General features: G+C 35.8%; 1 protein-coding gene across 2 annotated transcripts in view; it reads right to left on the bottom strand.

The window, feature by feature from the left end:
• Positions 1–3943: 3943 nt before the first annotated feature.
• ACSS3 (acyl-CoA synthetase short chain family member 3) overlaps positions 3944–27523 on the bottom strand; it is a 65771-nt gene continuing 42191 nt past the window's right edge. For both annotated transcript variants that reach the window (XM_084305941.1, XM_084305942.1), the window contains 7 exons: positions 20406–20501; positions 16886–16949; positions 9980–10061; positions 8861–8983; positions 5274–5373; positions 5019–5194; positions 3944–4708 (listed from right to left, as the gene is read on the bottom strand). In XM_084305941.1, the coding sequence (XP_084162067.1) occupies positions 4634–4708; positions 5019–5194; positions 5274–5373; positions 8861–8983; positions 9980–10061; positions 16886–16949; positions 20406–20501 (716 nt within the window). In that variant the 3' untranslated portion in view covers positions 3944–4633. The remainder of the gene's footprint in view (positions 4709–5018; positions 5195–5273; positions 5374–8860; positions 8984–9979; positions 10062–16885; positions 16950–20405; positions 20502–27523) is intronic.

The following is a 27523-nucleotide window of genomic DNA, read 5'->3' as shown; positions in this document are numbered from 1 at the left end:
TCATCAATGAAGGATTCCAAAGAGGATTTGTAAAGACAGATGGGGAAGAAGTGTTTCAAAAAGATGTGAATGGTATTCTGGAAACAGCTGGTCCACAGCAAAGAAATCATCAGGGTTAAAAAGGTAAATGCTGTCAAGCTGCTGTGAACAAGGAGAATCACAGAGTACATCAATAGGGTCTATACACTTAAAATGTGTGTTCAACCTTGTGCTAAAGAGGCAAAGGTCTAAAGATGCAGGAAACTCTAACCACCAATACTGAATCAAAACATAAAGAAAACAGCTGTAAAATGAATATACACAAGAGTTTGTTTCGAGCAAGAATTAGTATGCATTACTAAAAGATCAAAATGCATAATTGATTTATATTATAGATCTAAAATTAAAGACCAAATACACATCTCCCTCAGATGGTCAATTTTCAGTAAAACATGCAACAGCTTATTTAGTACTATAATATTTTCTAGTGTTGTTGCATCCTGGATCTAATTAAAATGAAAAAAACTTACTAATTAATGTTTATTTTCTCCTTTAGATGTCATCTCTTTCTTCTACTTTACCTGAAGTGCACTACCACTACTTAAGAAAAAGAACATTAAAACTCTCTGCAAGAACAGGGTAATAGGGAAGAGAACACAAAAGGGTTTATCAGACAAACAGATCTGATGTATTGGTTAATTTAAAATAAGAATAAAAATTTAAAAAAACTAAACTGCTTAAAAAAAAAAAAAAAAAAAAAAAGACAAAACAACTTCCCCCTTTCCTCCCAGCATCTCTGTCATCAGAAATTTGGCAGTAGTGCACATCCAAAGCTTTTATCAAATGAAGCCACTCATTTTTACATTGTTTCATCTGTTTTATTGTAAAATACTAGACATTTCCGTATTTACTGTGTATGTATTTCTTTTAAAATGTGTAAGTCTTATGTAAATGGATATAAATATGATTTTTTAAAAATAAAATCTATGGTACATGGGGTCTCAGTGCAAACATTTGACAATACAGTGTCAATAATACTGTTTGTAACTTTCCATTCCACCATTTTTACAGTTTTTGGATTGTAACAGTCAAATGAATATGTTTAGCAGAGTTAGAAGCTTCAACATGTTCCTACTGTAAAATCTGTCAATATTTAAAGCTGAACACCTGCCTCTGATGATGTATAATAGAATGACATAACCTGGAACTGGAGCCAAAATGGACCTCTAAAGACAAAATGGAAATGTTAGATATATATAGAGAAGCACCATGATGGCTCACCTCTTAAAATCACACAAATAAACCCAGAACTGTTTACAAAAAAAAAAAAAAAAAAAAAAAAAAAAAGCAATTTAATAAAACAGGATTTATACAAAAAAAAAAAAACTTTCTTCTATGTTACCTGCGGACCAAGAAGAATCTTGCTTTACCAAGAGCCACCTTTTTGTTCCAGGATCTTCAGACACCAGCCAGCATTGGAAAATTAAATCTAATAATTGCATAGAACGAATAGTGTGCGATTCTCAAGTTTCCAAATATTTTCCACGAAGAAAATGAAAGAAAAGAGAAGCCAAACCCCACCATTTCTTCATCATAACAGGGCATTAGACAGGCTCCTGTCTAATGTTCTGCTTTTAGCCAAGATGGCCTTGCTGAGACTTCACACAAGTCTGTTTTATCAGAGGAAATAACTGAAAGACAGAGTGATTAATATATAGTGTATAAAAGTTTAGAAGAGCAAATATTACCTGCTGTGGCTTTATTTGGTGGTGTTATTGTTGTTTATTCTTTGTTTAAATGGGAAGTTTCAAAGTAAGACCTACTTAATAGTCATTTACCTATTTACTATTTTTCTGCTGCTTGATCTTAGCTCAAGACCTGTCTTTTAGTTATTTCTTTTAGCAGTTTGATCTGCCATGTTTGCACGTACATAAACATTTGTTTTTGTCTATTTTCATTTGGCAAACTTCAGTCAATCAGATGGTGAAAGATTTTTCTCCCCCAATGTCAATAAAAAAGAATTCAGTGCTACTTGTGTTCATAAGTCTATTAAGGTTGGTACGTAGTAGCATTAAAATAGTTTGGATGTCATGTATTTGTCATGGCTAAGCAGAAGCACATTTTGCCACTAACAGGTATGAGTTATGATGAATTTTCTGGTCAGAATCTGCCACGAGAGGGAGCACGCAACTTGCTGATGCATCCAATCAGATGGCTTTGGGTAGAACAGAGCTGTAAAGAGACAGCAGACACAGCTCTTCTACATACAGCTTCTGGGGCTTACCTGACCTTGCTGCTGATGCTCCTTCTTCTCTACCCTCAGCCCTATTTTGGATTAGTTTAGTCCAGAATATCACCAAGTAAAGCAATGCAAACACTCTTTGCAGTGTTTGTACTATCATTTGTATAAACTTTTCATAAACTCCAGTTCCAGTTTTCCAGAATTTCTTTTCCAGCATACATTTCCAGTCACAGCCCACACTCAAATTCAGTGGCATGGGGGATAGGAGGCAGAAGGAAATGAGCTGCATTAGGGAAAAGAGCGAGCAAGATCTGCAAATGAAGCTCTATGAATACTGCCCTGGGAGTACTTCCTACTTATTTCTACAGTAGAAAAAACAGGCCAGAAGAATTAAATATATATTAAGAAAAAATAGAAAAAATAAAATATATGTACCATTATGAGTTATTTTTTGATCTCAGGCTAACATATCAAAACTCCTAGTATATCCAAAGCACAGCCACAGCTCTAATCTTAACAGCTATAAATTGTGGTTACGCTAACCTCTGATCTACAACTGGTGAATAATTATGGTATCAACTTCTTCCAGATTAATTTCAGTATCTCCCTGGCCATTCAAATCTACCCACATGCTTCTTCTCTATAAAAATAAAATAAAATAAAATAAAATAAAATAAAATAAAATAAAATAAAATAAAATAAAATAAAATAAAATAAAATAAAATAAAATAAAATAAAATAAAATAAAACAAGTGTTCTCCTATCACCTGTTAAATAGGCTTGTTCTTTCTTGATTGTACAACAAGGCTGCAGTGCAGCAATGGAGCTGGGCACAAGAATAATTACCTCTTTCCCTTTACACAGCTTGGCACAAACCTTAAGCTGTAAGCAAAAAATTCTGAAAAACTCAGAAAAAGGCTTCTTTGGAAAAAAGAAAAAAAGAAAAAAAAAAAAAAAGCAATGCTCATGAAAAAAAAAATGTTTTTCTATACTGCATCACTGCTATGATGTGGCTCTTTACCTGGGTTTTCTGAATGCTGATGAATCTACATTATCATGGCAGTAGCAATGAGTGCTCCTGACCACTCTGCCCCTCTCTTATCTCAGTTTTGATCTTGAATGTTTTCCAGCAAAAACGGAAAAAAAATAAAAAAAATAAAAAGGTCATAGAATATGCTCACAACTTCTGAATTTGCCAATTGCTTATTGTTTCTTCATCGGAATAACAATGCTGTATTTGAGTAACTCAAAGCTTTTAAACTTTTCATTTATTTTTACATGCATGTCAGTATATTTTATATATTTTTACAAGGATTTTTACATTTCTTGTTCAGTTAAAAACTGCAGCTTAAGAAGTAATGCTTTTATAGTGTGTATCCTCCATTTCCTGATACATTAAGAATCCTGACAGTATTTTGAAAATGCCAATACTGTCAAGAAGTGGTTGCCCAGTATGTGTATTTGCTACATTTCTTAGCGATATATATCTCAGCAAGTCTGAAACATCTAATTATGTCAGTGAAAGCACATCCTGGTTTATCCTTTTCATGAGTGATGAAAAACACAACAACAAAATTATCAGAAAATGCAAGGGGTAAATGCTTGCATTTATTTAAAATACGTATTTTATATTCAACATTACTATAGATAAATTAAGATTTTAACACATTGAAAGACAGAAATCACCTATTATTTTACAAAAAAAAAAAAAAAAAAGGCACTTCCAAAAGTCATTGAATGAAGCAATTAGAGGAATTTATAGCACAAAGATTTAGGAAAAATCAGTAGAATAGAGAAAACTAATTTAATTTTTTTTTAATTGATAAAAATTTAACTGGCATAAGGCTCATAATTTATAAGTGAAGACAAGTTATGTCTGCAATGATTTTCATATCACAATTCCTACTTATTGCTGTCTTCAGTTTGTGACTTACCTTCTGAAAGCTGTTGTAGCCAAACTCAAGTTATTGGTTTCATTATACAATAATGGATATTGTAGAATCTCCATCACTAGGGATTTTCAAGATATAATTGGACAGGGTACCAGGTAATTTCATCTAGGCTCCCTTTCCCCATGAAAGGTTGGACCTGATGATCTTTCAAGGTCCTTTCCAACCTGGGCTGTTCTGTGATTCCATGATTCTATTATAATGAGATAATACTGTGACTCCTTCCAAAGCTATATCAGTGTATGAATACTATTTAAAATTCTTAGCAATCTTAACTTACAGCATATAATGACAACATGCAGTCTTCAATATGCTTCATTGGCTATGGCAATACAGTAAAGAACATGGTACCATTTATGTAATAAAGAAAAAATATAGTGCCAATCATGACTAGTTTTTAAAATATGTATTTCCTAATGGAAAGTCTCTGCATATTTCAGTAACTGACACTTTTAATAACCTACTACCCCACTGATTTTTTCTTCAGCACTTCTTCTATGTGTTTAAACACGCTAGCATCTTCAATGGTTGGTGTTATCTGAAAAGGAAAAATATACATAAGCAAGGGATAGTAGATTGCAGTCCTTCAACAGTAAAACAGAATTCAGAAGATTCTCATCTAGAGAATCGTCTAAATCTAGCCTTTGAAAGCAGCCAAGAAAAAAAAAAATGTATCTGGTAAGCTCTGGAAAATGAAAACCTTTGGGGTAATAAATAGAAATAAAATACTATGTAATACTTGAAGTCATGGACCAGTTGCAGAATGGTCTAGAGAATCAAAACCATGATGTTGTGTCTTTGGATGCATTTATGTGCCTAGTTCATTAAAACGTACTTCTCTAGCTTACCTTATACGGCTTTCCACTGACAAGTGCAGAAAGAGCTGAACGTGGGATCTTGCCAGAACGTGTTTTTGGTAGCTGTTTCACAAACACCCCCTTCTGAAAAGCTGCCACAGGACCAATGTTATTTCGAACGCTCTCAATAATCTCTTCCAAAATCTTCCCCTCTTCTGTCTTTACATCTAGTAAAGAAGTTCATATCCTTTAACCTTTCCAGGACTTTTGCAAGCTTTAGTACCACCAGTAGCAATGAGCTCTCACCTTCTCTGAGTACGCACAGGGCAAAGGGAACATGCCCTTTTAATGCATCCTCCTGGCCTACAACAGCACAGTCTGCCACAGCATGATGGAACAGAATACACTGAGGGACAGAAAACAAAACTAAACCAGATAAATAATTTGAACATCTCAGTTAAAAAAAAAAAAAAATCATAGGCAAGGACATAAAAAATAGACTTCTTAAGTTTTGACATCAAAAATTGTTTAGTCAATACAACTTGGGATTCCAACTACACATGTTGCAAATGTAACAGTGAATATTTACACACACACCTATGTGTAGTTATCAAATAAGTGGAAGAAATAAAAACTGTGGCAGCACAAGGTACAAATACAGAATCATAGAATCTGGAATCATCTAGTTTTGAACAAAGCAAAGGTGATTTCCTTATAGTTTTGGGAAAACAAGAGTGTCACACCTATGTTTTTGTTAGTTTGATTTTTTGCTGAGACAAATAATGTTAGTCTAATGCTATGAATATTGTGCAGTTAAGTGAGTAAGGACCAAAACCACAGAAGCATTTCTATTACAGGGCTATAAAGTCATATTTATTCATTCTTATTCTCTCTGATGCCTTGTATCTTTTTAATTCTTTGCCAAATACAAGCCCTGTCTCAGCTTGCAGCGAACCTAGCGTTCAGCTGATCCTCTTGGAAATGTGAGACCTCAACATTCTTAGACAACAAAGCAAGTTAAATCAAAGTCCCTTCTTTGCTACTGCACATGTACACAATTACACAAGTGATGGACACTACCTCAAAATCTCGTTCAGGAAAACAAAATGTGGGAGACTCTCTTGTTTCTAATTAGCCAGCTGAGGTTCTTACTTCCTGGAAGAAAAATCACCAAGATGTCTCAATGCATACTGAGATATGCATCACTAAGTCTGCATCACTAAGTCTGGGACAAAGTTAGACTTAAGACACCAGCAGTTGTGAATCCTCTTCCAAAGCACCTAGCTCTTTTCATGCAACTCCAAATCCTGGTGGTATTTGTCTGTATTACATACACCTACGAGCCTGGGTCACATCTAGTCCAGAACCTCAGTAATGCATTCTATTTCACGCTTTAAATACCCATTCTTTTCTGCTCTCACTTCTTGATCCTGACCACTGAAACTTGATTGTTATAGAATTAAGATGAAACTATTTTTCATCTACTTTTCAATGCATTATGCAGAAGAGGGCTAGTAAGGTCTACGACAAGAGGTGCTGAGGCCTTTCCACAAAATCATAGGAATAATATCTTCAGTAATGTGACATTACCATCAATTTGATAATTATCCATCAGGATCCAACAGGACCCCTAAGGTAAAGATGTAAAGTGTACCCAGCTTCATGTTGGAGGAGCTTGTTTGCATTGTTCCAGTCTGTCACTTGTTCAGAAAAGTCTTATGCTGAGCTGAAATATTCCAAACACTGCAATATTTTCCTTCACTAATCTATCAAAAAAAAAATCCCATAAGTATGCCTTTGACATTGGAACAGCCAATTTCATATGACTGAAAATGTAAATACTAAGTTAAAGGTTATCAAACTTTGTAAGACAGCTTGAAAAGATGATCAGAGAACAGAATCAACACTAGCCACCTAAAAGCTGCATACAAGTAAGAAACAGAGAAAGTGAAGGGGAATTCCTTGACTCAGTGGGTACAAGGATGGACTTGTAATGTAGCAGCAGACAGAAACCCCACTGTCAGTAAGGGAATTTTTCATGTTAAATTCCTTAACATCAGAGCAAATTTAGAAAGAGTCAAACCAAACACTCAACCATTGATGTACAGAGATGGATGGATCAACACAAGCTGAGGTTACCAAAATGGCTAACATTCAGTGATTGGCAAGGTAAACAGTAACTTCTACTGCATCTCAGTAAAGATGGAGCCCTGACGATACTAATAGACAAAGAAACTAATTGTTTGGAACATAATGAAGCTGAAACACCAAAGCACTAAGGTATAACTAAACCTGTTAAGCTTGTAATGCAGCTATAATGTAAATACAGTTAATATACTTGCTCAACAAGGTGACTGTCACTTAATTAGAAGTCTATTCAATGAACCTCTAATTCTGTATTTACTGATCTTACTGAAAAGCTAATTGTGTTCTTGTTAATGCTTTCCCATTTAACTAGCAATTTGCTGTGCATGTATTAAGAACACTATTTTTTAGCATTGTTCAGAAGGTGAATAGAAAAGCATCTAGAAGTCTGTAGTGATGAAACACCATTTCTGGGGAAAGCTCTAACAGGGAGAAAAACAGCAACACTGAGCTTCTGACCAAATTCAGATGGACACAAAGATGACATGAATGTCATCTTTGAGGTAATTCAGTTCCTCATTTGCTGTGCAAGGTTCAGATCCAGCTTGATACCAGGAAACAATGCCGTTGTAGTAGCAGAGCAGTAATGGGGGGGGATGAGGTTCCCTGTTGTCGTAGAGCAACACAAAACACTCACTTCAAAGGGGCAATAGATTTAAGCAGACTGAAAGACACCTTTATGTCTTCACAGACCTGTCAGTACAGCAACTTCCTGGCTGACTGCTCCTTGAAGAACTGCCTACATTTATAAAGATTTGTTCCCTTCTGTTAAATCAGAGTTTCTTCCATTCTTTTTTAAGTTACCCAGTCTTCAAAAAAATACAGTCACTAAAACATACTAATTAACATATTGCTAATATAAACATTAGAAAGGAAAAAAATCACAAATGAGTTTGTGATTCAGTGAACAGTTAAATTCAGAATTTTAAGTATATTTTTCCCTTGTACTTACCTAGCACACCTTTTCCTAGCCACCCTGAATAACCAACTGATATGTCATCAGGGAAATTTATAACTGGCAACAAGAGCAGTTGTGAAGGAGTAAGTGAACAAAGATATGAAATTAAGATACTATTATGTACTGCAGTATTTGCAACTTTTTGAGTTTCATAGGAATTACGTTAATGATTTTCACTCAGCGGTAGGATTTTTTTAAAGAAAAATTTATGTTCATTTAGCACTGCTCTTACAGTAAGAGAGAGACAAAAAACAGGTCTCAAGGAACTGAGAAGGAAATTCTTCGAAACAAGAAAAAGCACCAAATGTGAATCTATGCAAAAAGAAGTCAGATAACACCAAACACTATAAAAAAAAAAAAAAAGAAACAAAACCCAAACAACTAAAAACTGTATTTTAAGAAAAAATAATTTCTAAGTGATTTCAGTAGCTAATGAGCTAATGCAACAACCTGACATGCTGAGCCTACCTTACCTTAAAGTATTCCCAAGTAAATATGTTAGAACTTCAAGAACGCTTTCCATGCTACCACACTGCCCCTTACCTCCATCTTCATATGTCATATCCCACTTGTTTTCTCAAGCCTGTGATACAAATTGCTTATTATTGTCTTAGAATGCACCTTAATAGGAAGGACCTGAAACAATTAATGTTTTTCCTAAAAGTACCAATGCAAATGCAATCAAGATAAGCAGAATGAAAATTGATTTTTGTGAGATTTTTAGTCTTCATGAACTCAGGTTGCTTTATTAATATTTCACTCTTCTATTTTACTGTCAGGCAGAGGTTACCTCTTCAATTGCACCCGCTGAAAGTCTGTGTCCCGCGATATTGATCACGTCATCAGCTCGAGACAGAACATATAAATAGCCATCTTCATCCATATAACCTGCATCCATAGTATCATAATACCCCTAAAAACAACATAACCAAATATGCAAATAAACTCAGGGAAGAGTACCAGAAAGATTCATCCATTTCCCAGGAAGCCAACACACAAAACTGTTTGTGTCAAATGAAGTAAATTGTTGGTGCCAAAAAGATTTAATTCTATTTTTTTCACCATTCTTATATCATCATATATCTTGGAGCTCCTTTTTCAGAAGTTTTTTTCAGTCTTTATTAAGACAGAGCAGAAGACAATGAACACATAAGCCTGGATTTTTTCCACTCTGCCTACTTTAATCCCTGACAGCTTGGAGAAGGATGTTGCCTGAATCTACACAAGAAGAGTGGAATTGTTACAATACAATGACAGTTGTCAAATTGACCCTTACGATACCCATTTGCTGGATCCATTCATACACCACTATCATGCCAGTGCGCAAAGAAAATAATCTGCCTGCTCTGTTCACTCATTTACTTTTATTGGACCAAACCTTCCATTCTGGACAGTCTATCTGGACCAGTCCATCTATTTCTAGGCAGAAAGGAGGACACGAGTCCCTAGACAGTTCATCTGACAAGGACAATTCAGTAAGGAGCCTCCTACATATATATACACATGTGGTAGATAAGTGTGTATTTTGGACTGATGCTAAACTAGAATGACTGCATGTCAGCGGTAGTGGATTTGAAGTTATTCCAGTCTAAACTTGAAATGAATCAATGCTTTTACCTTTTTTAGACCAAATGACATAAAACAACTTTTAGGTTCAGAATCTTTAAACTTTCTTTACAGAAGGTTTACTTCTTTTGTTTCAAATCTGAAAAAAATCAATGTGACCAAAAGCTGGAAGTATGTATGAAGAAATGTTTAACTTGAAATGCTTTTCAGCCTGTAAGAAATGTATCAAAATATTTCCCATTAAAATAAGATACAATTTTTTTATGCTACCCAATTGAAAATTCATGGCATTCAGTGCTGCGAGATTTCCAAAACTTTATATAAGATATTTTGTAATTCTTACTGGAAATTTTTGGAAATACAACTTCTGGAATGTTTCCTGATTTTCCCAAAGTCCTGAGAACGCTCCAGGAGGCAAAGGCAACCTTAAATTAAAAAGAGCAGAGTGAAGTAGTTAGAAACACAGATATAACAAGTACAGCTCATGCTCTCCATTCACACTTTATATTCAGAGAACAGTCATTGAGTAGGAATAAGAAAACAGTTTTGTTTAATAATATGTTGATAACAGATCAACAAGATGTGCATTTGTTGTGATCACATGTGTCTCTGTACCGTATCCAGTCCTTGCCTTGTATATAACATAAGTGTGTCTAATATTCAATAAAATGATGTTTGGTCTAGCAAGCACTACATACTACACTATAAATATGTCATCAGCATTCAGCTTCCAACATTTTGATGAATTAAGTATCTCTCAGAAATGTGTGCATATATGCTATGATTCAGACAAATTCATTATTATAGATACCTATTTATCTAACACGTACAAGCTCATGTATAGGCAAACAAATCATCAGGCACACAAATCTTCAGTTTCTGTAAAAAGATTTAACAATTTCAGTCACAATAATCTGAATAAAAATGTTTTCCTTCTTTTAACTCCACATAATATTATTGGAATTATTTTGTGAATTATTTGAAAGTATATTGATAAAAAGTCAATTTAAAAACTTTTTAAAATAACTGGAGTTATATATATATATATATATATTTTTTTTTTTAAAGAAGTGAAGCTGCAAAATTCTGGAATGATTTATTAGTTGAGTTTTCAATTCATACTTTATGTCCATTCTTCAGTCAAGGACGGGAACATGACAAAAGACAGGACATTGCACCTATCTGCCAGAACAGGAAAAGCTAGACAAGACTCAGCTAACAGAGAAGTGGTCATTTTTGTCCTTCAAAGGCAGGAAGCTGTGTTTAACCCTAAAAGATACATATTCAGGCACAGAACATCCAACACAAATTTCATAAAGCTTAACCCTAGTAACAGAGAGAGAATGATCAGGCAAGGAAGCATATTCATACTGGTAAAACTGTAAATGCTTATGCCTGCATTCCTTACAAATCTTTATCCATGGCATTTTATTTTTTAACACTGATCTCTATGAGCCCAACACTGGTCCCTATGAGCCCAAAAGGCAACATCTCAAACAGCGTAACACCACTCTGTATGGCAGCAACATTGATATCATTACAAGTCTCCTATGATGTTCAGGTCCCAGGAACAGATCTGTTACTACATGTACATTTCTAATGTTACAGTCATAAAAGTTATATATATATATATTCACTTAATTTTATCTAAATAAGGTATAAATAGTAAGAATTATACTCAAAAGGCCACATCAATGATTTAAATGCACAACTTTTTACAATGCCAGGTGTCTCCAAGCTAATTCAGCTCAAGTATCATAATAGAATATACTACTATAAATACTACTTTTATTCTAAGGGTTTTGTCTCAACACATCCTATAAGTCACATTCCTTGAAAGTATGGTTAAGGCAAGGCCACAAATGCCAGACACTTTCCAGTTAGGCACCCAGACTTCGGGAGATCTGGCTGGCTTCTGCCCCTCTGGCAAGAATTCATGAGACCTACCAGCTTAGTAAGCACCCTTGTGATACACAAACATGACAGAGTATTTGCCTTGAAATAAATACATTAGAAAAGCAATATATCAATCCCCATGTTTGTGTGTGTATACGTTTAAATGAAAAACCTCTTCTTCAGATTTAAGAAAAATCACCCAATAGTGGTAGTTACTATGGTTGTTGCCTGGTTGCTAATAGTTCATAACGGCCTGAATCATTGTAGATTTTGAACTTTCAGTTTATTTAACAATCTGAAGCATTCTTGTGATGGGAGAGAAAGGACAGTTCATATTGACAAAATCCTTAATAAATTCACCAAGGCTCTATTCAGTGGTTTCCACTTAGCCATTAAATAGAAGAGCTAATTTTATTGCAGAAACCAGGAAGACATTTTGCTTTCTGTAACTACAATTGTTTAGAAATCTAAACCAAGAACTACGTAACATATCATCAAAAATATAATCCCTGCTCCCAATGTTTTTGCTTGCTTGGTTTGTTAGTTTGTTTTGTTTAAAGGAAAAAAATGCAATGATATCCACAGTCCATATTGCTGAGAAGCAAGAGAAATAATCTTCCTCAGTCTATGGAAACCAGGCTGCTAAACTACTGGCTACCACAGGTATTTCCACAGCACAACACATAGCACAATACAGACACAATCTGAAAATACCCCTCCTTTGTCTTCTTTAAAACATTACTTGCAGTTAGGACTCCATTCCATCTCCTAAGCAAAAAACAAATGCCATCTTCTATGTGTCAGTATTTCGGGCAAAATAATTGAACAGTGATGGGCACATGCAATTCTTCAGCGGTAACAAAGTGCTTAGGATCACAACTGACTACAGTTTGTAGGTGCTGGGAAAATACAAATTGCTAATAAAATTAATAAAGGTGGAATTCAGCTTGCCAGAAAATAATTCAGCGTACTGGAATTTTGCCAAAACATCAGGATCAAAATACCCCGAGCCAAAAGTATCTCCGTCCCACTGCTGTCCAGTCCACGGGAACACTGCCATGAATTCTAAAGGGAGAAGCACTGGATCATAATGATGTGAGAGGAGAGAGAAGACTGAAATGTAACACTCTGGTTACATTTTATTTAAAAAAAAAAAAAAAAAAGGTAATTTTATTACAAAGTGAGATATTAAGATTAGGTGAGCTTGGCAGCATCACAAAAACTTCTGAAGTATGATAACTGTTTTCTAATAGCCAATTTGAAACTACAATCATTACCTGTTTTTTGAGCATTGTTTCACAGTTCATTTGTTTTTCACGCAACAGTGGTCAACCCACCTGTAACATTGCCTGGGAAAAGCTGACTGTGTCACATCCTTTCAGGATGCCACTTGGCATAATGATGCAAGATTTCTTGCTGCTGGAACAAATTATTGACACAGCACTCAGAAGATTATTTATAGGGAAAAAAAAAAACAGCTTTCTGAAAGTACAGCTGAAAGTCAAAACTATTACAAGTGCTACTTTTCTGAGTTTCAGAAAGGAGAAGTCATCCCTTCATTTATTCATTTTATAGTAGACAATGGCAGTCACAGGCCGTTCATTACCACCAGGCAAAGCAAACATCAGCCATAGTTACATGAGGTAGGCCTGTGAGTGGAATTAAGTCATCCTGATTGGCACCTATATTATTACTCATTATTTGTGTAGTGCTGTATGTAAACAACGCTCTTCAAAAAAATTTTTTGTGATTGCAATTTGAAAGCCATCTCCAATCTTCAAGCTTTTTCAGGCACAAAGAACAACAGGACTGGGAAAAGGGTGGAGAAGAGGTAAGAGAAGAGAGGATCTCGAGAATTTATGATTCTGCGTGAAATATCCCTTTAGTTAATTGAAAAATGTCACAGAAGCAGTTGGTTTCAGTGTGTATTTTGCAGGAAAAAAAAATCTAATTTGATGGGAAAGAGGAAAAGCATCAAAAAATGTTAAAATGCCTGGAAAGAGTTAAAAGTAAAAAAGTTCAAATGCTACCCACATGTATTCAGCTCATTTTTGGACAAATTGCTCACACATTGAAAGTTCTACTCATTGCTTCACTTGTAAAGGGAAAAGACAAAGCTGGTAAAAAAAAAAAAAAAAAAAAAAAAAAAAAAAAAAAAACATAATTATCTAAAATGACCTCCCATACAACACAGCCTAAAGGATATCATCTACTAAATTCTACCTCAAGCCTGTAACGTTTGGTAAAACGAGCAGCTATTTACAATCCACGTTCGTGGTGTCAATAAAAAACACCATATTCCTAAGAAAGTTGTTCCAATAGCTTATTTGTAAGGCACTGCTTTCTAGGTTTTATAAATTTAGCAAATTGTTCTTAAGTGTATGGCTGTTAATTACAAGAATGTATTGCAAGTAGTCTATGCAGGATGACACACTTTCTTTAAATGGTTCTACAAGCAACAATTTCATCTCTGCAGCAAGAAGTGTTTGGAGAATGTTCTCAGACACATGATCTGATTTTTATTTTTTTGGGGTGATCCTTTGGGGACCCAGGAGTTGGACCTGATGATCCTTGTGGGTCCCTTCCAACTCAGGATATTCTATTCTTAAATGCAATTTAACTAATCACTTAGTTAAAAAACTAACACTTATCAGTTGTCCACTCCAACTTACAAACACATTTCAGGATCGCTGAACGTATAATGCATTGTCTCTCCTCTTTCTGAATATGGAACAGAAATGCTTATGTGATTCTATGCAGTGGAGACCAGTAAAAGTAATTTTTAAATACTTATCACATAAAGCCCCATTACAGTGGCACAAAATTAACAAAACAAAACACTAGAGGAAGTGTAACATGGTTATGGACATTCCTAAAAGGATCTAGAGGGAAATTTACTGGTAGACATTACTCCCTGGATAGAATGAATATATGGCAAACGTAGTCCTCTTTCTTTCATGAACAAACGTAAAGAATGAGACAATGCTGACAATGGTCTCATTAAATAAAAATAACAGGTTTGCAATGTTCATAATGAAAAAGAGCAAAATTGAAATTCCCACTGCATTGGAATTTAAATAGTATTTCTCTTTGCTAACATTCCTTTGAAATTTCTCATTGCTAATCACGATTACACATATATACATACACACACACAGCTTCTCCGTTTTGTATTAATTATAGGCAGTTCAGAACAAAGCGAGCACAAGTGTGTCACTAAATCAGACTGGTCTTGCTAAAGGACGTGGAGGTCATTGCTGCTATGATTTTCACTTCAGAATGAATTCTTGGTTAATTATTCTTTACGTCCAAAGATTCTAGCTCAAAAAAAAAACATAAACGTGGAAACAATTTATATAAACCCACTCTCGTGAGCTGCAGTAATCTTTGTTTTCCTTTGCCCTTTCATCATAAATGTTGTGACGCTGCATTTGATTACTCTATCCTGAAAGACTTGTGAAGTCAAAAGTATTGTTGCATGTCCAGGTAAATTATCCACTGTGAGAGTTCTCCTCAGTAAAAAAAAAATCTTTCCAAAGGACACAAAGATGATGATTATATGAAAAAACATCTGGTAGGTATGAGAAAAGAAAATAACATACTTGGTGCTGGGAGATGGAGCGTGTAAGAACAACCTTTCTAAATTATTTGACTCCTGCAGGATAAAATTAAATTTCAAAACTCTATTGCAAGAACAGCTATTTTAAATACTATACTTATGAGCACTGCAGGCCTCAAGCAGCCCCCAACAGTCCTTATCAGCAGTTAGACTAGCCTAAAAATAACCAAGAGCTGCATCATACCACTTTTGCACAGCTTGTATTGTAGTCAGTGTGTGGTCATACTCCATTCCCAGAAATACTGAAGAATATTTCTCAATTCGCTGCAGATAAAGCAAATACCTGTGTTTCGTCGTGTTTTGTTTTGTTTTTCTAAAGCAGTAGACCATATTTTGCTGCTGACTGTATGACAGAAGAAGAGTAAAAACTATCCCAATTCTCCCACTTCATCACTTCAAGATGCCTGAGGATCCTGGGGTGATAAACAAACCCTGCTAGTAACAAGGACCATCACCACTATTTTTAAGGGATTTATATGAGTAGAGAAACGAAGAAGGGAAAGGCTTCCTTTGCAGGAGGGTTTTATGCAGGAGGGTTTTATGCAAACTAGTCCTAATCTAAAAATTAAGGAAAAAAAAGTTTTACAGCTAAACAACAATTGAGCTGAGTGCAGCAGAAGATAGAAAACGTGATGTCTTAACGTAACAGCCACAGATTTTTATGAACAAAATAACCAACTAAACACTGTCAAGAAATTGTCACTTATTAGAATGAAACCTGGAACAAAATTAAGACACTCCAAACCATAGTATCCTAAAACCTACTTCTCATAACAGTCTATAGATTCAAACATTGGACATGTTAAAAACACCCAGAACTGGTTTTCTAAAGCTCATCAAAAGCTTTGTCTTTTTTTTGTTTTGTTTTGTTTGTATTTTATAGTTAGGCAGCAGGATGAATTTTAAGAGCATCTTGAAAGATCATCAGAAAAGACACGGAACAGAAAGACGGGTTAACAATTAATATTTCATAATGACTTTTTTTTGAAACATTGTAATTTTGCCCTTACTACTCTTTCCCCAATTTCAGAATGGATATTATAATAAATAAGAACATGATGATATAATAGCAATGGTACAGGGACACTATTCATTGAGTGATCCAATGCAAAAAAAAAAAAAAAAAGGAAGAAAAGGAAGAAGGGGAAAAGGGACAGGAGGAAAATAAGGAGGAAAATCTCCCCACTATTTCCCTATCAGTTTATTTGGCTGCAGCAAAAATCATGCTGGGAGAGATAAAACAACAAATCAATACATAAACACACTTGCAATCCCTTAAGAAAAAGGCTTAAATATAGGGCAGTGTTAGGGAAGATAAATCTTGGCTTTAAAACTTTGAGAATAGCCCCAACAGATCTCCTAATGTGACAATATCCACTTCTGACAGGCATAACCAAGATAGTTATGACTCAGAAATGTTATCCACCTGTTTGTAGATATAATTCATCTCATTTGGCAGAGAGTTACTAAGAATGACATTAATTTCGCGTAGCTGTAGGTAGCTAGTGTTAAGCACCTATTCTAAATTGTCTGTGTCACCCCTACAGACAGCAAAGAGACATAAGCACATCTGCAAGGTGATTTCTTCCATCCTAGCTGAACGCCTATGGCAGCTAGTGGCAATTTTCTTTCCAAATACCTTTGTCTATCCACTGATTACAAACCTAAGTTTTATTATGGCAACAGTTAGACACTAAAGAGGCAGAAGTTTCAGAAAATACTTAGTTTGCTTACTTTACCACAATATTTCCTAAAGTCTTCGTCTTCACTGGTTCCTTATTTTCATCCAGAATCATCACTGTAAAAAAAAAAAAAAAAAAAAAAAAAAAAAGGTAATACAGGAAGAGAACTCCTGTTAAGTAGAGTATTTTAAGGTGGAAGAGTGGAAGATAGCGTCTTCATTCAAGGATATCAATTCACAGTTGATATGCTTGTGACAAGTTGTCACAGTTGAGAATGGCAATACACCAAGCAACAAAAGGTATTAAGTAATTTGAGAGTACAAAACTCGATAATCCTATGACATTAACATTCAGTCTTAAGTCCAAAAAGTCTCAAATAATACTTGTGCTCTGGGAGTAGACAACACAAAGTCAAAAAGGGAAAAAACATAGAACTGAGAATTAAAAGACACCTTCATACTGGAAATTCTAAGCTTGCAAATAATGAAGGATTTTTCAGATATATTATGAGAAAAAGTGTTCAGATAACATAACTAAGATTACTGGAGGCTCATCTAGCTGATGTGAGAAGTGCTATTAGCAGTAGATAAATGTGCTCGGTTTTCAAAGGCTCTCAGGAGACTCAGAAAGATGGTCCCCAACTGACAAGGTTATTCTAGTCTAACGCAAAGATGTAATTTAACTTGTGAATTATCCAAAGCTGTGCAGCAGCATAATACTAGAGAACACCAAAAAATCCAGACCTTTGAAGAGAAGACTTTTTCCCAAATGACACTGACCCATCGCCTTCAGATTGCATCTTGGTATGAAGTATGTAGGCTTCTGAGGAAAACCACCTGAAATAGCCTCCTCAGGGCAGTCAGCTGGGAAATCCACTACAACCACCCTTTTCATCTGAAGGCACAGGGATAAGGAAGAATGGTAGATAGGCCACAGTACTTCTTAACTAGAGTATCAACTTGGCCTATGACAAATGGGATTGAACAAAATGAAATGACTAAAACATAGAAAAACAGGAACAAATGGTTTTGACAGACTAAGCTGACATGGATTTAAAAACATGCTTTTTGAAGTCTGCCCAAGCAAAGAAAGCTATGTTCAGCTGGAATTAAACTAATACAAATAATCTTACATTCTGTATTAAAAAGTTACAGAGGAAATGGGGAAAAGAGGAGGATAGACTTCTCACTAAAACCCCGCTAAGAGTCTTATGAGTAATATCATATATTATTTGTCCAAAGAACAGAAAAGTCTGTAATTTACTAGTTCTGGATGAAACCACTCCTTCACAGAGAATGATATTTTTTTAAGTGACTGAAGAGCCTGCTGAAAGCAACAGCTCACCACACAGACACAGGCAAGTCAACCACACCAGTTTTACAATTCAGTGACTTGGGATCTTTTATCTTTTTAGATGTTGTGAGAAGATGGTAATGTTATATTTGGAGAATTTAGACTTAGAACACAGAAAGACAAAGACCCACTCACCTGTATCTTTCAGTGTTTCCCTTACCCCCAGCTTATTTTTCCTGTTTTTACTATATTAAAGTAAAATGTAAACAGTTTATTTTATTAGGGTAGGAATTCCAGCATTTATTCTCCTTGCAAGCAGAGTATTTCAATATACAAAAATCAGGGGAAGGTGGTTACTACACTGCATATTCCTGAATTACTGGTGAACTGATAGTACTTCTAAATGTAGGACTTGCTTCAGTTTGTGAACAACGCAATGAAATTATCTAAAAAGATTCAAAGAAATAAATTTATTTCAGCAGTATGACAGGAAAGAAGTCTACTTAAGTAGACTTTTTAACTTTCTATTTACATCATAGCATAAATAAAACAAAACTTTAGCAATGTCCAAAAATCACTACCAGTTGTATAATCTAAGAATACAAAATCTAACTTCTAATGCATAAGGCATAAGGAACTCTTCTAATTAATACAGTAACAGCAGCCAAAACATCAGAACAGATGTGGGTGACAGCAAGACAGCTGTCTGCACAGAGTAATTTCAGAAGATCCACTACTTATTGAATGGCTGCATTACAGGACATAATTGGCCTCAAACCAATAAGCAAAAAAGGTACAGTTCTTTCCTAAATCTTTAGTGTATTTCAGTGTTCATTTTATTTTTCTTTTCTTATTGCATGTTTAAGATATTTCCTCTGTTCTGTTTGAAGGAATTCCTTACTTACACTCAGTGCCATGTTTCAGAAAATTCAAGTGTAATTTTTATATTCTTGCTACTCATATATTTTGGGGCAGGACATTTTCTAGCACGTGTCATACCTTTTTCCATTCTTCCCTATTTACTACAATTGTAGACGAACTTCACAGCTTGGTTTTAACGCTGTTTTTAAACTAATGTTCGTCTTCATTCTGTAAGTGCTAGAACCCAGAACAGCTGCACGTATTTTCTTTAATGTTCATTTCCATTTCTTCCATCTATTAGGAGAAAAAATAGCTAAGCTTTTTCTGCCCAAGAATGTGAGAACCCTTTCTGAGAACAGTTTGATCTTTAAGAAATGTAATTATTATTTGGACTTCAAGTAACTCTTTAGACCTGTGTTAAGATCAGGCTTCCTAAGTATGAAAATATTTTTGCATTCTTAATCTGTAGCTGTACCCTCTACAAACAAATAGCTTCCAGACAATGAGCACTCTCCCTTTACTGCTGGTTCATAACCTACCATTTTCCGATCTGGAAATAAAAATGCTCTACAAGTACTCAAAGATAATGTGCTTAACATCAACGGGGAAGGGGAAGGGGAAGGGGAAGGGGAAGGGGAAGGGGAAGGGGAAGGGGAAGGGGAAGGGGAAGGGGAAGGGGAAGGGGAAGGGGAAGGGGAAGGGGAAGGGGAAGGGGAAGGGGAAGGGGAAGGGGAAGGGGAAGGGGAAGGGGAAGGGGAAGGGGAAGGGTTCATATCCTTGCCAGGTTGCTTGTTAGTTCATTAGTGGAAGACACAGATGTCACACTAAGAATTCCCTTTGTGCACTTCAGGATACTTCTCATACAAAACTGTAGCACCAGAAGAAAATCTAATCAATAAGTCTCTGAGACACAGTTATTTGATGTACATCTTCCAAAACAAAACTATTTAGGCTCTGAAAATTGAAAATACAGGTATGAAAAACATTCAAAGTGCAAGTTACAGCAGCAATTATTTGTCTAGTTATCATTTCCTCTTCTGTTGATGGCTATGACTAACATTTTTCCTCCCGCTGTGCCAATACAGTTTTACTGCCGCTTCTCATTTAATTCTGTGATAAAGCCTTAAAGCACAGTATTTTTTTCATATCTTTGTTATTTCCAGTTTATAAGTATGTGGTAGCCCTTTTATATAACAAAAGTAGGAGTAGTTTCTCAACGTTTTGGAGAATTACCCTGAATTTCTTAAGCACAGTCACATTCCACAACACAAAAAAGGCAGCTTCCTATTACAAGGAGGAGGAAAATGTGTTAGCAAGACTGTAATTTGCTTTCCCTATGAAGTCTTAGATTAAAGCACGCTTACGCAGGAATATAAGCAATATCCTTTTCTAGCAGCATACTGTTAGCACAGTCTTACCATTGTATCCTGGTACTGGTTTTCCTGCTTGCCCAGGTGGAGGCGTTGTAGAGTTTCCCAAACCAATACAGGAAGCAGTAATTGCAGAACCAGATTCTGGTAAAAGAACACAAATACATCAACCAAGATTGCTTCTTGTGTCATTGAGTATTTATTGTTTCTAAGTTTTGCTTCTGGTTCAGCATATCGCAATTAAAAACAAAATAAATAAATGTGCCAGACAAGCAATGGAAGATTTAGAATTCAGGAGCTTTGTATTTGTTATCCAATAATATTCATAGTTTTATCAGTTCATCACAGAAATCTGCATTCTTCACAGGGGAGCTTTTGCACTCCATAGGAGACAATCAAAAATACAAACATTCTGCATTTTACCTTTAGCTGATTCTGCTATGGGTATGACGTTATACCACACCAGTAGGAAACTGCCTACAGCAAAGCCATGACAGAAATACTGTGTATGGCAGATGTATTTCAGAGGTTGTTTTACAAATGAATATCTTTGGAAAGAATGAATTCCAGAAAAAGCATCAATCCACTCTCTGATTATTATCTTATCACTGTAGGGCAGTGATAAAAAAGTATCCATAGTTCTATTGTGGAGCTGAAAAATTCTATACATTATGAGGTTTGGAAGGTAAATAAACACAAAATCTCCACAACAATATTGGTCAGGAAAATCATAAAAAAGGAAAAACTTCCCAAATTTTATTGTAAATAATGCAGAAAATTCAGGAATACCCCTTTTAAAATCCTGGAGGTCTCACTAGCATTTCTTGGTGAGAACTATTTCAGGCAATAAAAAGATTCAAGATTCGAGAAGAAATAAGGTAGAGAAGTCAGAACTAAATTTCAAGTTGCCAAAATAAACTTGAAAGGAATGCTGTGAGGAACGGGAATCAAACAGCTCCAAGATTTTGTGATCATAATCCAGCTGCATTCTCCTCCATCTACAAACATTAAAGTTTTACTAATGATAGTATATTAGAGTTTTGTTGTGCTTTTTGTTTATTTATTTTGCCAGAAGACAAATAACTGGTTTAAATAACTGCTGGTTTTTGAATCTTAGGAAGAAATTCATTCATCTAACTGCAGACAAATAACTTAAACACCTGCACTGTGTGCCTTTGCTCCCTGTGTGGTGCTCACTAAAAGCAAGTAGGTCTGGAATCCCTGCTGCACTGGTAACATAAAATACCTTCTTCAGACAGCACGAATATCCCCTGTAGTGCCTACACCTTCCTAATTATCCCCACAGTTAGGCAGCTACAAAGTTCTCCCTTCTCACCTTCTCACCCACCCCCCCTTTAGAAAGCTCAACTGCACATAATGAATTTATACTACAAGAGCTATTATTAAGAAAGAGGAATAAAAAATATATTGTCATATAGCAGAGTCTAAGTTTGGAGAAAAAAGAAAAAAAAAAAAAAAAAAAAAAAAAAACACAGTTCTCCTTCCTTTCCCTGTAAGGAAAAATAGAGAAAAATAGAGAAATAATTTATGCTGCAACGACTATGGGACAGGGGTGGGAGGGGGGGGGAAGGTGTAGGTGGCTGTAGATAATAGCAGGGACACAATATGGGGCTAGAACTATAAAAACACAGTTTTATCATTCTGGAGATGTCCCAGGTCACTTGGAATTCATAGTCCACATCATGCTTAAGTTTCAGCACAGCTAAGCAGGTTTGTGTTCAGTTCTGTATTTGGGCTCTGATCAGTTATGCCCAAATTTATCTTCAGTTCTCTTGCATTAGCTCACTAGAGTTGTTTTTGCTGTGAATTTTCTCAGCTTCCACAGCATTTCTCTGCCACTTCAGAAGTAGTGAAATAATTACTCAATTGCTTAAAGGAGCAAGAACAAGAACAAAACCACCACAAGTTTATGTAATATTAAGTTAGGTGTTAGTAAGTAGCTGAAAATTAGCATTAGCATCGCATACTTATCCTAGGGCCTAACTCGAGCTGCAGAGCACAGACCAAGAATGATCAACCCTCCATGCCAAAAAGTTTGCTTGGTTGCTTCCCATTTTCCATTGTTCTATTTTTTCTACATAATGCACATTTCCCACACAAACACTGTTCTTGTTTTTTTTTTCTTCCAAAAAAGCAGAACATCCAAGCTGCAATTATACAGACACAACATCAACATGTCCTAATGTAGCCAGCAAGCAATCAGACTGAAAGCTGCAGGAAGCGAAACCCACAATCTATTCAGCAATTTCAGAGCTCCGTATTTTGCACAGTACTGAAGTTACTGACCTCAACCTTTTCCCTTTTTTTTCCTTAGAGCAGAATGAAAAAATGCACATTCCTTAGAGAAAAGTGAATTGGAAAAGACAGTGGAAGGGACAATTTCTTTTTGGCTGCATTGGCAGGAGAAGTGATGGCACAGATTACATCTTGCCTTACATATTGCAAGGCAAGAGCTAAAAACCATACTGTAACAGATAGATGAGAAAGGTATTCATCAACTAAACACAGTTATTAGATTTGCTACTGAGAGAGAAGGAACACAGCACCACTGTAACCGGAGGCACCGATAAGATTTAGGAACTGACAGAGATTTCTCAGGAACTGACAGAGATTTCTAATCGCAGAGCTCTCAGTCAAAAAACCCTTGTAGAAGAAGAGGGATCTGTGAAATTTCTAAAAATGTGTTTGGATTTGTTTGGCTCTTTGATACACTGCTAATTAAAAGAATACAAACCAGAAAGGAAACATGGTCATACTAGTTTGTGTTTCTGCTTTTTGCAATACAGTGAATAAGACTGAATGTAAGTCCATTTATTCTAAACAAGAATCACAAGTTCTAAAACTTTCTGAATAAGTCTTTAAAATTGCTGCTGTTTCTTCTATTGTCTTCTCAATTACCTGTAGAAATACATCGCTTTCATATTTACCCAGTGTTCAAATCTCTAGGGTGTGCATTCAATTCCCATGGGTCAATAAGTCTTTTTATATACATGAAAAAAATATGGCTTGTTGGTATTTGGACCAGATATTAATTAGGTGAGAGAATCCCAGAAGCATCCACTCTTTATGTTAGGTTAACAGTTCCTGAATGTTAAAATATTCTCTTGCAAAACAGAAGCACCAAGGAGTACTGTCAGAGGATAGCATGCATCTTTGTGCTGTACATTTCTTAGGAAATCAGTGTGTACCTTTCAAGCAGGATGCTGAATTGAAATATCAATTTTACAAACCAATCAGAAAACAGCAACCGCTTTCCAGGACAGCATTTTTCATCAAGGAAAAAGCAGCCTGACTTGAAAGGAGAATTGAATAGAAACCAACATTGTTCAGAAGAAAACAGAAAAACAACTACTGATGAGAAATTTTTCTTACCAATTATGTATACTACAAATTCTGTGTGGCCATTTTTTATATTTCCAATAAGCAAAGCTACTTAATAATCTTTGTTTGAATTAAGTTTGGTTTATTTACAATTAAAGTCAAGATTTATATGTAGGTTACAAGACATAGGTCAGAAAGTAAAAACAGCAGCAGTTTGAAGTAGGATAACGTGTCAAATGGACATTGTATTCCACCCACCCCTTATACCAGATGTCTAAATGTGCACACATTTCTTGCTTGACTCATTTGTTTACAGTTGGAGATTCTCTGAAATTAATGTGCAGTGTCTAAACAGATTCCCAATACCGCAGTCTTTAGGAACTTGCATATTTTTAATGTAACAAATAGAACAGATGATCTGTCTTCGATCAATCCCTTCTGCACACGTCAGGTGCTAGCCTTCCATTCCCTATGCAAGGAAGTCAGCAGCCCTCTGGCTATGGAAGGCTTTTCAGGGACAACTGGATCATAAAACCAGTTTACTTCTTGCCTAACACCTTATAATGTGACAATGAAACAGCTATTTAGAAGAGCAATGTTTCACAACTAGTCTGGACATTGAAGTACATTCAACATCTGCTTTGAGTTACAATGGAGGGAATATATATACCTGAGAGAATAATGAAAAGCACTTTACTGAGACTTGCAAGACAGATTTACTGAGAGATTGTCTTAAAATCATCGCTGTTAAAATGTCCCAAGTCCCTCCTTACATCACTACTTTCAGGATAGGGACTCATCACCTTTGATTTTGAGGGAAAATCACCCTCAAATTTCAAAGATGTGTCTCTCTATATATGTAAGAGAAAGGAGCAATTGTCATACATTAACACATTAACATATACATAAATGTAATAAACTAAATTCTTGCTGTGACAGTGCTGTTTTCAGACATTTTCCTGCAAAGTTGTCATTTTGTTCGAGTGGAATTAAAGGCATCACTGCAGCAGAAGACAGCACAAATGAAATGGAGACAAGGGTCTACAGAAGGGAAGAGGCTTAGGCAGTACCCATTACCGTGCAGTATCCATCCACACAGCAAGAAGACAGCTCTGAAAACTTCCTGCACATGTTCCCTCCACACAGCAGTCATTTTAGTTATGCCAGGAAGGACAGAATGAAGAAATCAATAATGTACCACGAACATGTATTCTCAGCATGTCAACAACTAATGGGCACCCAGAAACAGAAAACCACAATACCAGATGAGTTCTAGCACTCAACATCCACATCACAGCATGCCATGCTGCTTCCTTATAATAAAACTAAACCTAACACATCACAGAAATATGTACTGGGGAGGACTCTGACATTCAGGGACCAGCTCATTGAGTGTTCATACAGACTTCGTGTTCTTCATCCTTCAGCATATAACTCCGCACAACTGTCAGTTTCCCAGGTGATTCTCCATCATTAAAACCCAAGCCAGCTTCCAAGTCTCTGACTGCACTAACAGTAGGTGGCCTCACTCACAACTTCAGATTTAGTACTGTTAAGCCATGATAAATTATAGATAGGCATGTTGCTGGGCTGGTAGCCCAAGCACCGCTTTAGTCTTATGCTCACTGGTCTTGGAAGAGAATTTCAGATAATCTTTTTACAGTATAGCTCAGTCGTGCCTTCAGCAGACACTCAAAAACATCAACTGCATAATTTTGCAATAAAGTTTTCTGCATCTTTTCCCTAGAAAATACCTATATTCTCTGCAGAGCTCCAGGTTGACACCTAATGAATTATTAACATGTAGATATACCAAGGACACTTGGCTAGTGCTGGGCATTTCACTACAAATAGTCTGATCCCAATTATCCATCAAAATTAAAGCAAGGACATGACACCTGGACACTCTTACCCCAGCACCACACACAGCAAAGAGGTACACAGGTTGGCTGATCCCAAGGGAGTGGGATGTGATACTGGGCTATCAGCTGGAAGACTGCCAAAAAAGTACAGTACAGATGAACCCATATTGTCAGTGTACATTGATATCCAATGATTTTTACAGCCTTCTAAGGATAAAGGCTAGTGAAAATTGCTTTTTTAGATATACGATAATCATATCAATAAATTCTCCATTCCTTTTACCTATTCCCTCTTCAATATAACTTAAGCCTTAAGTTAGCTGTAAGCCTCATGGAAAAACAATGGTATTGTTCACCTTATTCTTCACATCCAAGAATCATCACTTTCTCACTGTGTTAATTTTTATACAGAACCTTAAAAAATTGCTGAATTGCTTAATTTTCTCTACTCAGAAACTGTGATATATTAACTCCCAGGAAAAAAAAAAAAAAAAAAAAAGTATGGAAAAGTGACATAAATAGGAAATGAACCCATTTCTAAAAGGGTGACTAAGGAAATCAGAAAGACCTGTTAATTAAGCAGACTGTCCAGTACTTGTGCATTTGCACAATACAACCAGTGCCTGGCAGAAAAATTTTCATTCTTTCTGGTTATGGCCACCTGCTGTTCCTTATTCACGTCTATTTCAAGTTTTCCTTATCCTCCATATTCTTTAATGTACAGTAGGCATCAAGAATGCTTAAACAACAGGGCCATGCACTACAGACACCACAGAAAAAGTGTTTACTGTCAGCACATACAAAAGCATAAAGAGACAACGATGTGGCAGCCATATTCATTTTAATTATCTAACACATGAAGAAGGCTAATTTTGCAATTAAAATGCACAACTGGACAATCAGTTGCACAGCTGACTTGATTTAAATACACAGCAGCACAGATCATGGAAAAACAAAACAGGTTCTCATCATTCTGCACCTTGGCTGTACATTCCTATCTTTCCTTTTTTCGAGCATGAATACTCCCATGCTTTTATATGGAACTTCATGAACTGACAAAGATTTAAAATAATGTTCTTCCTTTTAGCTAGGTTAGTTCTGAGTTGACATTGTTTACCACACAGCCACATGCGTGCTAGGACTGGCCTAAAAGAAGGGGTACAAACACATTGCCAGAGATACCTCCCTCTTTCAGGGTTGGCTTGCACTTCCCATTCACAATATTGTATACCCACAGTGCCAAGCTATTTATTTCAGTACATTTCATCAAAACAGGAATAGAATCACATGTATTGTCTGCCCCACAGTCAATTTGTCCATTTATTCTAATCCCTGATTCAGACTATCACTTTACATTTTAAATGACAAATGCAACAAAGGTACACATTTAAGAGTTTCCACAAAACGAGCCATATTTCTGAAACAAAGTTTTAGTAACAACTACCTTACTCAAATCTCATCTAGGTAGTTCCATTGGTTTCACTTCATTTCAGATTCTAATCTTCAGTTGTGTAGATGAATGCCTCCCACCTCAGCTGGGACACAATTCCCCACCTTAAAAGTGAATACTGCATTACATTGCAAGTTGCATGAATTAAATATATTTTAATTTTTTTAACGAATGGGCAGGCATTCCCATACTATTAGGCACGCATACAGTGCTGAGTATGACTGCTTCAAGCTTGTTTGCATAATATAGGAATTACCACATTAATATCAACTTGACTGTGGAGCCATATTAATACCTGTACAACAACAGCTGTGCACAGCTAGTCAGAAGCAGAGTATTTGCCTCATTTCTTGCAGATGTACAGAAGCTTAGGAAAACCACAAAATAAGCTAAAGCTATTTGAAAATCTGAAGCCTGTTTCTCAAAAAATCCTTTTTTTTTTGTAAAGTAATATATTTTCTGAAGTGCCAGAGTTTCCATGCTTATTTTTAGAACCGAAAGTCAGATAAGAA

The sequence above is a fragment of the Netta rufina genome (assembly GCF_964035555.1).
Source record: "Netta rufina genome assembly, chromosome: 1".
Taxonomy (NCBI): domain Eukaryota; kingdom Metazoa; phylum Chordata; class Aves; order Anseriformes; family Anatidae; genus Netta; species Netta rufina.
Note: the sequence above shows the minus strand (reverse complement) of the source record. Positions and strands in the feature narration are given on the sequence as shown.